Source organism: Apodemus sylvaticus, chromosome 22 (assembly GCF_947179515.1).
Source record: "Apodemus sylvaticus chromosome 22, mApoSyl1.1, whole genome shotgun sequence".
In the NCBI taxonomy this organism is placed as follows: Eukaryota; Metazoa; Chordata; class Mammalia; order Rodentia; family Muridae; genus Apodemus; species Apodemus sylvaticus.
The window spans coordinates 807,105-819,770 of NC_067493.1; the positions used below are offsets into that span (position 1 = coordinate 807,105).

Here is a 12,666-nt window from a genome sequence, read left to right on the forward strand (position 1 = left end):
TGGGAAACATCAGCGAGATGTGACCACATGTGAGGTTTCTAGATGTGCTTCTTACTTGTTAGTTCAGACAATGACCTCTTAATAACTTCAGTATCATTGCTGATTGTAATTCTGTCCAAAACATCTGGACCAGTTGCTTTGTTGTAAGTGCATGGGTGGTTTCTGGGACTATGCAGCGCCTGTGCCCATATCTGTGTGTCTTTTATAATATACATTAATATGGCAGGAATAGGCCTTGACAGACAGCTCACAGGTTAAGAACTCTGGCTGTTCTTACACAGGTCATGAGAGTTCAATTCTTAGCAATCACATGGTGGCTCACATCTATATGTAATGTGATCTGGTGCCCTCTTCTGGTCTGTAGGAATACCTGCAGGGAAAACATTGTATAAGTAATTAATTGATTCCTTAAAAAAAGAAGGCAGTTTTGAATCTAATAGTTCTGATTTCATACATTACAACTTTTAGTTTAGTTTATTTAATATTTTTCTGCTGTAGTTTTTTTTATATTTCTTTAATACATATGTGTAGTGTGTTGAGTATTATGTGGCAAAGGGACTCTTTCCCCATCTGTTTTGTATTTTTGATGCTTGTTGTTCACTAACACGCACCTTCTTTATTTTTTTTAATTCGATATATTTTTTATTTACATTTCAAATGATTTCCCATTTTCTAGACCCCCACTTCCCCAAAGTCCCATCAGCCCCCTTCCCCCCCCCCCCTGTTTTCCCACCTAACCCTTCCCACTTCCCTGTTCTGGTTTTGCCCTATACTGCTTCACTGAGTCTTTCCAGAACAAGGGGCCACTCCTCCGTTCTTCTTGTACATCATTTGATGTGTGGATTATGTTTTGGGTATTCCAATTTTCTAGGTTAATATCCACTTATTAGTGAGTGCATACCATGATTCACCTTTTGAGTCTGGGTTACCTCACTCAGTATAATGTTCTCCATCTCCAGCCATTTGCCTAAGAATTTCATGAATTCATTGTTTCTAATGGCTGAATAGTACGCCATTGTGTAGATATACCACATTTTTTGCATCCACTCTTCTGTTGAGTGATACCTGGGTTCTTTCCAGGTTTTGGCAATTATAAATAGGTCTGCTATGAACATAGTGGAACATGTATCCTTATTACATGCTTTGGGATCTTCTGGGTATATGTCCAGGAGTGGTATAGCATTATCTTCTGGAAATGAGGTGTCCAGTTTTTGGAAGAACCGCCAGACTGATTTCCAGAGTGGTTGAACCAATTTGCAACCCGACCAGCAGTGTAGGAGTGTTCCTCTTTCTCCACATCCTTGCCAACATCTGCTGTCTCCTGAATTTTTAATCTTAGCCATTCTGATTGGTGTAATGTGAAATCTCAGGGTTGTTTTGATTTGCATTTCCCTAATGACTAATGAAGTTGAGCATTTTTAAAGATGCTTCTCCGCCATCCGAACTTCTTCAGGTGAAAATTCTTTGTTTAACTCTGTACTCCTTTTTTTTAATAGGGTTATTTGGTTTTCTGGAGTCTAACTTCTTGAGTTCTTTATATATATTGGATATTAGCCCTCTATCTGATGTAAGGTTGGTGAAGACCTTTTCCCAATTTGTTGGTTACCGATTTGTCCTTTTTTTGGTGTCCTTTCCTTACAGAAACTTTGTAATTTTATGATGTCCCATTTGTCAATTCTTGATCTTAGAGCATAAGCTATTGGTGTTCTGTTCAGGAACTTTCCCCCTGTACTGATGTCCTCAAGGGTCTTCCCCAGTTTCAATCACAATAGATGGAGAAAGGAAGACATTCCATGACAAAACCAAATTTACACCTTCTTTAGTTTGGGAAAGTTTTCATTTATGGTTTCCTTTGAAATATTTTCTAGACCTTTATGCGGATTGATCATCTTGTTCTTCTTCTTCTTCCTCCTCCTCCTCTTCCTCCTTTTCCTCCTCGTCCTCTTCCTCTTCCTCCTCCTCCTCCTCCTCTTCGTCCTTCTCCTACTCCTCTTCTTCTTCTATCTACTTGTCTAACATTTCCTAAGAAGTGACTTATTTTCCTGGATGATATTCCTTATCTTTCTATGCTGGTGTCTAGGCATCAGTGTTTGTGGTGAGTATAGTTCTAAGTACAGGTTTCTCAGTTTGTCTTGTTTGGCTTAGTGTTTATTCCTGGGTTATTGTTTGCTGACTAGATTTTCAGAGAGTGTTGACTGAGTGATGCCCTTTTGCTGACCTGTTTGGTATTTATATTCAAGACGGAATGCTAGCTAATTTTGAAAGCTAAGAGAGGAGATGGGCAGTAAGAGATAATCTTAGCAAACCACAATGAGAAATAATAAGGAATGAGGTGAATCAGCCAACATTTCAACATTTCAGAGCTACAGTTATTTGAAGGATACTCTGTTGAGGGTGTGCTCTCATCAGAATGGCTGGTTGCTATGTCTGTGTGATATAGTGTTCAAGATTGTTGTGGGAAGGCTCTTCCACTGAGGGTGACAATATTCATAAGCAAATGGGCCTGGGCTGGATGAGAGAGCTACCTGAGCATAGGACACTGACCAAGCAGGAGAGCAAGCCAGGAGACAATGTTGCCCATGCTTTTACCTTCAGTTTGCAGCTTCAGTTTCTACTCTAAGTTTTCATAGTGATGAACTGTGACATGTCTGAAGAATCATTCACAGAAAATGATTATTACTTGAGATGTTTTTGCTCAGAGGATTCCATCTCAGCAGCAGAGTAACAACTTAGAGCAACAACCAGATAAAGAGAAAATGCACAAAAGAATTATCAACTTGGGATTTTGCTACTACACAGAATCTGTGTTCTCTTTTGAAGGAATGTTTAGATTATCAGAAATTGAGATGGCAAAATTTCTAGAAAGCTGTTCATGGATCTTAAACAGTTGTTCTCATAGGACTTAGGAGAATGGAGTGTTGACAGAACACAGACAGAGGAAATTGAAATCATTGCATTTCAGAGGAAAATGGACAGTGTAAATTTTAGTGAGAGGCCGATTCTATGAAATTTTGGCAAAAAAAAAACTCTTCTCCTTTGCTTACACCCTGAATTATTGAGTGGAGTAAAATTTAAAAATACTGATCTTCCTTCTATATTTTTGTTCTATTTATATGTATTTGTTCATTTTCCCCACTTATTTATCACTTATTTATTTAATTTAAATTCCACGTTCTCCCATGTTTCCTTTCCACCTTACAGAGCCCTTCATTCGTAACTCCTACTATCTGTCCAAGGAGCTTGGAAACCACTGGAGTACCCATCAAACATGGCACTTCAAGTCTCTGCATGTTTAGGCATATGTCTCTTACTGAGATAAAGATAGGAAGTCAAGGTAGGGGAACATTTTTGACAGACAGTCCACAGCATAAAAAATATCTCCCACTCCATTTGTTGGGGGAAGCACATGAAGACTAAGTAGCTCACATAGTACATATATGGTAGGGGACTCAGACCATCCTGAACAGTCTCTTTAGATGGTGACTCAGTCTCTGAGAGTCTTGTAGTGTCCATGTTAGTTGAGACTGTGGGTCTTCTTATGAACTTCCTGTTCCTTCAGATCCCTCAGTCCTTTCCCCAATGCTTCAAAAAACTCCGTGAACTCTGTCCTATGTTAGAATGTGGGTGTCTGCATCTGCTTCAGTTACATGCTGGATGGAGACTATCAGAGGACATATGCTAAGCTACTCTCTGGAAGTATAACAAAGTATATCCTCAGTAATATCAGGGATTGGTGCTTGCCCACAGGATGTGTCACCAGTTGGGCCTGGTATTATTTGGCCATTCCCTCATTCTCTGTTCCATCTTTTTGCCTGCATTTCTTTTATACAGTATAAATTTTGGGTGGAAATGTTGTTGGTTCTGTTTGTGTCCTTAACTCTCCACAGGGGGGACTGTGTGGCTGCAGGATTTGGCCTCCTCAGGGTCCATATCTCACTGCTATGCATCTCAGCTAAGATCACAACCATAGACTCCTGGTTTCCCTCCCATTCCTGGTCTGTAGCACATCCTAAAGGTGCCTGCAACTATCTCCCTGACAGCTGCAGAATTCAATTCATTTTCCTCACCCTCTGACCCTTTCTTTTCTCTCACCACACCTGCTCCTTACCTCTCTTCCCCTTTCTTAACTACCTGTCCTTCCAGTTGTCTGTCATTCATCTACCTTCTATGACTGGTTTATTTTCACTTCTGAGTGAGATTCAGCCATGGTCATTTTAGCCTTCCTTGTTCTTTTTAAAGATGTATTTATTTATTATATATAAGCACACTGTAGGTGTCTTCAGACACAGCAGAAGAGGGTTTCAAATTTACTTATGGGAGGTGGTGAGCCACCATGTGCTTGCTGGGATTTGAACTCAGGACCTTCATGAGAGCAGTTAGTGCTCTTACCAGCTGAGCTATCTATACAGCTCCTTTGCCTTCCTTCTTGTTCAGTTTCTTCATGGCCAAGAAATGTAGTGTGGATATCCTCTACCTTATGGTTATTATCCATTTGTAAGTGAGTACATACATCTATGTCCTTTTGGTTATGGGATACCTAACACTGGATGATAGTATCTAGACGTCTCCATTTGCCTGGAAAATTCCTAATGTCCTTGTTTTTATAGACTAAATATTATTCCATTTTGTAAGGGATCCACCGATTCTGTATACAAATTTTGGTTGAGGGACATCTTGATATTTTTCGGTTTCTAGCTGTTATAAATAAAACAGATATGAACTTAGTGAAGCACATGCTCTAGTGGGTAGATGTCCTAAGTGTACACTAAGTATAACACTTCCTCCTGATGGATCATAAATTAATGGAAGGAGTAGGCAAAGTGTTTCCTAGTTCCAAAAAGGAACTATGAATAAAACCTGCTGCAACTATGATACAAGTGAGGCAGAGTCCATCACCTAAGAAGCCAAACATAGGAGGATCATTAATACGGTGCTGCTTCTGAAAATTGATAGATTAATAATTTAAGGTCATGGTTTCTTCCTCTATGGTTTCAGTTTGGCTTGAGTCAGTCTTTTGGCAGAGTCAGAGCCCCAGGGAAGCCTCTGTGAGAGTTCATTGCAGTGAAGTTATGAGAATGATGCTTGAGTAGCATTTTGTGACCACAACTTGGTTAGATGCCTGAGGCATTGAGAAATCTCCTATGGAGAGATGCATACAGGGAGAGGAAGTACCCGAACTGAGAAATGTATGAGATGTTACAGAAATAGGGCCATCTAAGCCTTTAGAAAGTGAGGTCCAATGTGTCTCAGACAAAGCAATAGGATTTGATGTTTACCCCACTCTGTTTCTTGCCTGGACTAATATTCTCTCTACCTATGTGCACATCCCTATATATTGGAGTGGGAAGGAGTATTCTGTGCCATTGTAAGTTAAAAAGATATAACTTGTAGTCTGACATTACAAGATGTGACTTTCAAGATTTGGCCTGAGTGTCAAAAGAGACTTTAGACATCTGAACAGTGAAGGAGCTCCTACAAACTATTGGGATCACTGTAGACTGAATGCATTTTCATCACAGGATTAGCATGAGATTTTCATGTCAAGGTTCAGGATGCAGTTGATTGAATCAAAACTTTCTAGATAAGATGATGTTTTGGGCCACTTATCTGTCCTGTCTAATTCTCTTTGTGGTGATTGTGGAAGATCATGTAGGAGGAGCCTTTCCAGAAAGCTTTTAGAGAAGAGGATAGTGTTTATAGACTGAAACTTTTTATTTTTATTTTTCTCTTTTATTTTTGTTTCTCCAATAAATTATACATTCATTATCACCCTGAACACTGTCACTATTTTAGATCCCTTGCTATCACAGAGTCTCCTTTGTTTCTTTTTGAGAAGTTTTTTTGGCCCCCATGTATCCCCCCAAAATAGTGCATCTAGTCTCTTATGAGTTAAATGCATCCTCCCCCACTGAGTCCAGATGTGGCAGCCCAGTTAGGAGAACAGACTCCAAAAATAGTCCGCTGGCAGCTATAGGGAAAGCTACTTCAGTTGTTGAATGACCTTCATCAAGAGTGAGCTGAGTATCTGCTTCTAATGTGCCAGGGGCCTTAGTCCAGCCTGTGTATTGTATCTGGTTTGTTGCTCAGTCCCTGAGTGTCCACAAGGGTCCTTGTTAGTTGAGCCTGTTGTTCTTCCTATGGAGTATCTATCCTCTTCAGGGATTTCAGTCACCCCACCAGCTCTTCCTTAAGAGTCCCCAAAATCCATGCAAGGCTTGACTCTGGATCTCTGCAGCTTTTTTCAGTCAGACTTTGTGGAGCCTCTCCATGGACTCAAGACTTCCTTGTGGGAGCATAACACGGTATTATTAGTAATGTCATGGATTGGAGTTTGTCCATAGGATGGCACTCATGTTGGGAAACTTTCATTGGCTGTTTCCTCAGTCGCTACTCCATATTTACTCCTGCATTTCTTTTAGAGTGGAAACATCGTATTCTTGGTGTCTACTGTTTTGTGGTTGAAACTGACCTTTCAGCTTTCTTCTCATGCTCCCATACATTCACTACAATCTCTTTCCTTAAATCATATAAAATACAATAGATACATTTGCTAGTCAATAATAAACTATTGTAAAAGACTTGTGGCTTTATATTTTTCAATTTATTTTATTTTTGCTTTTCTTTTCCAAACCAAATTTCTCTGTGAAGCTTTGTCTGTCCTTAAAGTAGGTAGAGGAACCAAAAAAGACACGTGTCTTGTATTTGTAATATAAGCATATTTTTGTGCTGTTTTTCATCCATATCTTTAATATTGAAATTTGGCCAAATATATAAACTATATTCTATTTCTCAGGATGGCATATGTTTATGACATCAATATTATCTGAGGTTTCAGGATCCTTGGGTTTCAGATGTATGACATTCAGTCTTGGTCTTGTGTTTGTTCTGAAATGTTTGAATGAATAGAAATAGTTTGTTTGTGTGCATGAATATGAATATCATGTGTGCTTCATCTTTACTGTTGTCAGAAGATGGCCTCAGAACTCCTGATCTTGAAGTTATGAGTTGTTGTTGGTCCCCAAGTCTTTGCGAGAAATTGTCCACCATTATATGGAAGACCAGCAAGAGTTTTTCAATGCTGAGCTCTCTCTCTCTTGCCCTAAATTGCTTATTTATGATCAACATTCATATTACTATTATTTTCGTCTGTCCATTTGTAGCTATTTAATCATGTATTCCCTTTTAGTAAAATTTTATTAATGCTGCAGTTTTTACTCTTTGACTTCATGTTTCTACAAGATGAATAAAGAACTGCAATGCATGTATAATTCTTTGTAGGAACTTTAGTAAAGACCAGTGAGTTCTCTATCATTTTTGTTTCCTTGGTTGATTTCCTCAGGGGATTGAGGGTTTTAATCCCTTCTGCTCTCCTGGACCGCATTACATAGATCATGCTGGTGTCCGGCTCAATGACATACACCTGCTGGAACTCCTGTGATTAAAGACATGAGGAAATACACCCAGCTTGCCGAGCATTTTTATAGTTAGTAATTGTTTGTACAACTTTTCAGATGTGGGTTCAGTTCTGTAGATCTGCTTCTCCCGCATCTCCCTCTTCATTGGCATTTCTCTTGCAAGAAGAAGTTCAAAGTGTAAAGTGTTCAGAAGCAACATTAGTGAATCTTTCAATTCAAGTTCCTTCTAAAATGACATGGTAATTAGATTATAACTTCTGAATCAGAAAATGAGTGAAGGAAGTACCAGAAATGTATGAGTATAGAGTAAATGAAGTATACATTTACTTTACATTGATTTCAGTATCATGCTTTGGGTTGTACACTGCTTTAGGGAGCAGTGACTTTTGATGATGTGCAAGTGAACTTCACTGAGGAAGAGTGGGAATCGTTGGATCCATCCCAGAAGAATCTCTACAAAAATGTGATGTTGGAGACCTTCCTGAACCTCAACGCTCTAGGTAAGACTATGAATTTTTTCAAGTAAGGAAAAAATATTTCTTGGTTATTGAAGATCTTCTGTTATTTTAATTGAGAACATTGAGGAATGAGCTAAATAAATCAGATTCATTGAATTTCCACTGTAGCTTTCATAGAGCTGTGAAAATTCACAATATCTTGAATTGTGCCTGTTTTCCAATTGTATATCATTAATTTTCTGGTACTGTGTTTTAGGCTCTAATTGGGAAGACCATGATATTGAAGAACATTTTGAAAATTCTAGAAGATTTAAAAGGTAATTTTCTTGTGCCAGCTGATACAAATATATCTCTGAGGAAATTTTAATGTGTTCTTAAAACTCTAAAGAAAAGCAAGAGGGTAAAATATCTGTCCTTTAAGTGTAGCTATGATTAAAATTTTCTAACAAAACCATGGACCTCAAAATCAGATATCAGAGTTGTGTATCCATTTGCTGTGTAGCTCCATTAGAGCTATGCTGTGGAACTGCTACTCTGTACAGTCTCAAATTACTTAGATATCATATTGACATTGAATAGTAATAAATATATATAAAAAACCTTCTAATAAGCAAAAAGTCCATGATAAAGTTGGTGATGCTAATATTCTTGTAGGGGCATTTTTAAATTTGTTGAGAGCGCAGTTTATGAGACTCAAGAATGTTGTTTTGGATAAATATTAGTCTATATACTACATGTTATAAGAAATAAAAATTCAAAAAGAGTGAATGCAGTTGTGGAAATCTTTCTTCTGTTATTTTTTATTATGTATATTATATGTCACAATGGATAAAAGCCAAGTGAACATAGGAATATTTAAAAAAGCAACATACATCTTTCTCTTTCAAAACAATGAAAAGATATGTCATATTCCCCCTTTGATAGACTTTCTGAATATCATAGAAGATTGCAATTAATTTGTTTTGTCATTTTCCTGGGAATAACCCAAACTCTTACTGTAGAACACCTTTATGGGTACTAGGAATTCAGAAATTCTAGGCTTCTTATCTCTGTCCTCCTCAGTCATCACAATTCTAGTTCTGACAAGCCTGTGAGTAGAGGGAAGAATACCACTTCTGCTCAAAGGGACCCCGACAGAGCACTCAGTTCGCAAGAACTGAGCAGCAGCCTGGGACATGATCCTTTTATTCTCTGCCTGCATCCAGAACTGATCCTATGCCACAGTGCTCCACATCCAAATTCTGTGTGGAGAGAGTTGATCTCCCAGAAATTCCATCACACCTGTAAGCTCCACTTCTGCTCAAATCCCCGGACCATGAGAGAGCCATACAGTGATATCAGAACCCTGGAACCAAGGGACAGCTGGGGACAGGATCCTTCTGGATTCTGTCTGCACCTTGGAGGTAGTAGATTATGTGCCAATTATTTCCATACAAAAATTTCTCCTGGAGAGAACTGTTCTCTCAGGAGTACTGACACACACACAGACTCACAGGGGAGACAAGCCTCAATCAGAGACAGATCAGCTAACATTAGAGATAACCAGAGAGCAGGACACAAGGGCAAGATCATAAGCGACAGAACCCATGGCAAGTTGGTATCATCAACATCTAGTTCTTTCACCAGAGCAAGCCCTGGATGCCCTAACACATAAGAAAAGGAAGTCTCTGATTTAAAATCATATCTCATGATGACGAGAGAGGACTTTAAGAAGAGCATAAATAACTCTCTTAAAGAAATACAGAACATAGGAAAACATCCAGTATCCCTTAATGAGGGCAAACAAAAATCCCTAAATGGTTTTCAGAAAAAGGCAAATAAAAAGGGGAAGGAATTGAACAAAACCATTCGGGATCTAAAAATGGAAATAGATACAATAAAGAATTCATAAATGGAGACAACCCTGGAGATAGAATACCTAGGAAAGAGATCGGGAGTCGTAGATGCAAACATCAATAAAATGCAAGAAAGAGAAGAAAGAATCTCAGGTGTAGAAGATGCCGTAGAAAATACTGAGACAGAAAAGTCAAAGAAAATGTAAATGCAAAAATTTCTTAACCAAAAATATCCAGGAAATCCAGGACAAAATGAGAAGGCCAAATCTAAGGTAATAGATCGCAAAGAGAGTGAAAATTCCCAACCTAAAGGGCTGGTAAATATCTTCAACAAAATTACAGAGGAAAACTTCCCTAACCTTAAGAAAGAGATGCCCATGAATATACCAGATGACTAAAGAACTCCAAATAGACTGGAATAGAAAAGAAATTTCTACTCTCACATAATCAATGCACCAAATGCACAATTCAAAGAAAGAATATTTAAAGCAGTAAGGGAAAATGGTCAAGTAACATATAAACATAGGTCTATCAGAATTTCACCAGACTTCATATCAGAAAATATGAAAGCCAGAAGATCCTGGGCAGGTGTCATATAGACCCTAACTGACCACAAATTCCAGCCCAGGCTACTATACCCAGCAAAACTCAACGTCAACATAAATGGAGAAACAACATATTCCATGACAAAAACAAATGTATACAATATACTTCCACAAAATCAGCCCTAAAATGTATAATAAATGGGAAATGCCAGCACAAGGAGGGAAACTCCACCCTAGAAAAAGCAATAAAGTAGTCTTTCACAAAGCCCAAAATAAGATAGATAACCATGCAAACATAAAAATAACAGGAAGCAGCAATCACTATTCCTTAATAACTATTAATATCAATGGCCGATAAACAGACAGACAAATGGACTGGATATGCAAACAAGACCCAGCATTTTGCTGCATACTGGAAACACACCTCAGTGACAAAGACAGACACTACCTTAGAGTAAAAGGTTGAGCCCAGTGTCCTTTGACTTTACAGTGTGCACATTGATATTTTTCTACGTGTGGTTTATCTCTTCTGGGTCTCCTTGTCCCCTGCCATTTTCTGTCTCCCAGGTCCCCTGACTGCCAAATCCTGTCTCTTTTATCTCTGTCTACTACTGCGGCCAGTATTCTAGTCAAAGTCTTTTCTTGCTTTGTCTTTTCTCCTCTCCCTCTTTTCTCTTTCTTGTTTCTCTTCCTCTGTCTCCCTCTTGTGGTACACTTTCTCAGCCTCTCTAACCACATCCCTTACAGTACAATCTTGCAATCCCTCAATCTGCTGCAATTTCTTTCTGATGTCAGGAGCTGACTGCCCAATAAAGGCAATAATCACAGAGGCTCGCTGCCCTACAGACATGGGGTCAAAAGGGGTGTACCTTCTGTAAGCCTCCATGAGCCTCTCCAGAAAGACTGAAGGGGGTTCAGTCAGCGCCTGCAGGACTTCTCTCACCTTAGCCAGATTTGTGGGCCCTTGTGCGGCACCCCTGAGACCCACCTCTAGAGCCTAACGGTAATTGGAAAGCTGTTCCCTACCTTGTGCCATGTTATAGTCCCATTGAGGACACATCAAGGGGAATCCTTCATCTATCCCAGCCGGAGTCTGGACAGGACATCCGGCATTGTCCCAGGCATTCTTCTGAGCTTCCAGGAGAATTCTTTCTTTCCCCTCGGTGGTGAACAAGGTTTGTAAAAGTTGTTGACAGTCATCCCAGGTAGGCTGATGTGAAAACATCAGGGACTCTATTAGACCTGTAAGCCCTGCAGGGTTTTCTGAAAAGGTAGGGGGATTAACTTTCCAGTTATAAAAATCAGAGGAAGAGAAGGGCCAGTAATGTAAAAGTTGTCAACCATCCTGGTCAACTGGATTTGGAGGTGGTCCAACAGCTCTAAGGGGAAGCGCCACGCCCAGGGACGCTACAGTGGAGTTGACCAGTCCTTCGGAGGTGGCTCCCCATCGACTTCTTGTCCTTGCAGCGGGACCCCTTCCTCTGGCCCCAGGGACTGGAGCTAGAAGGGGGGCCAGCGGAGCTGAGGTTTGGGGTTCTGGTAGTGGGGCTGCAACGTAAAGTGGGGGTGGGGGAGCAGGCCACTCAGGGTGTTCTTCTATTTCAGGGTAGATCTTAGGAACAGGTGTTAGTGGAGTGCTGCGCTTGCTCCCCTCCTTAGGCTTCAGTTTCATTTTCTTATCTGCAGCATCTCCTCTGGCAGCCAGGATCCTGGAGCCGGAACGACAGGGTGGGAGGAATGGTTGGGCCCACTGAGGTGGGGATCACGCCAAGTCCTCCCATACCGTGATGTACGGCTGTTGGTCTGGATGTGATCCCGGTCCTTCGTGAAAAACAACGGCCTTCACGGCCCTAATGGTAGGCAAACCAAAAGTTCCTATGGGCGGCCATCCTACCCCAAAATCAGGCCATTCCGAGGCACAAAAAGTCTGCCCCTGTTTCTTCTTAAGTTCTACTTATAAATTCCGTCCTCTTGCCCTAATTTCCATCCAATGGTCCTTAGTCAAAGACAAAGGGGTTGTCACTGTCTGCCCCATGACCAAAACAAACAAACAAAAAAAAAAAGGTACAAGAACAAAATACAAACAATAAACACCAGCACGTCCAAGCACACTCGTCCGTGTCTGGACTTAAACAGCCAAACGCAACTTCTGACAAGGTGGAATTCTGCTTCCACTCTTATCTGTTAACAAACTGAAACCAAAACACATATACAGAGGTGCCGCACTCAGACACTCAGGACATTTAGAACAAAAACATTGCCAGCACACACACACACAAGCATACCTCCAAGGAGGTCTTTGAGGTTCCTGGGTACCACCTATATCCCCGTACGGGCCACCAAATGAATGACCTCCTTTTTGGGGAGTCCCCTACTCCGTTCTCGGGATAGTGTACACCCAAGGAAACATGAG

The 12,666-nt window shown here is 40.2% G+C and overlaps 1 protein-coding gene across 1 annotated transcript in view; it reads left to right on the top strand.

Annotated features, from left to right (window-relative positions):
• The window catches only part of LOC127673186 (uncharacterized), an 82,553-nt gene extending 70,546 nt beyond the window's left edge, over positions 1-12,007 (top strand). The window contains exons 4-7 of the mRNA XM_052168796.1: positions 7,789-7,915; positions 8,130-8,190; positions 8,936-9,156; positions 11,940-12,007. Of these exons, the coding sequence (XP_052024756.1) occupies positions 7,789-7,915; positions 8,130-8,190; positions 8,936-9,156; positions 11,940-12,007 (477 nt within the window). The remainder of the gene's footprint in view (positions 1-7,788; positions 7,916-8,129; positions 8,191-8,935; positions 9,157-11,939) is intronic.
• Positions 12,008-12,666: the final 659 nt, after the last annotated feature.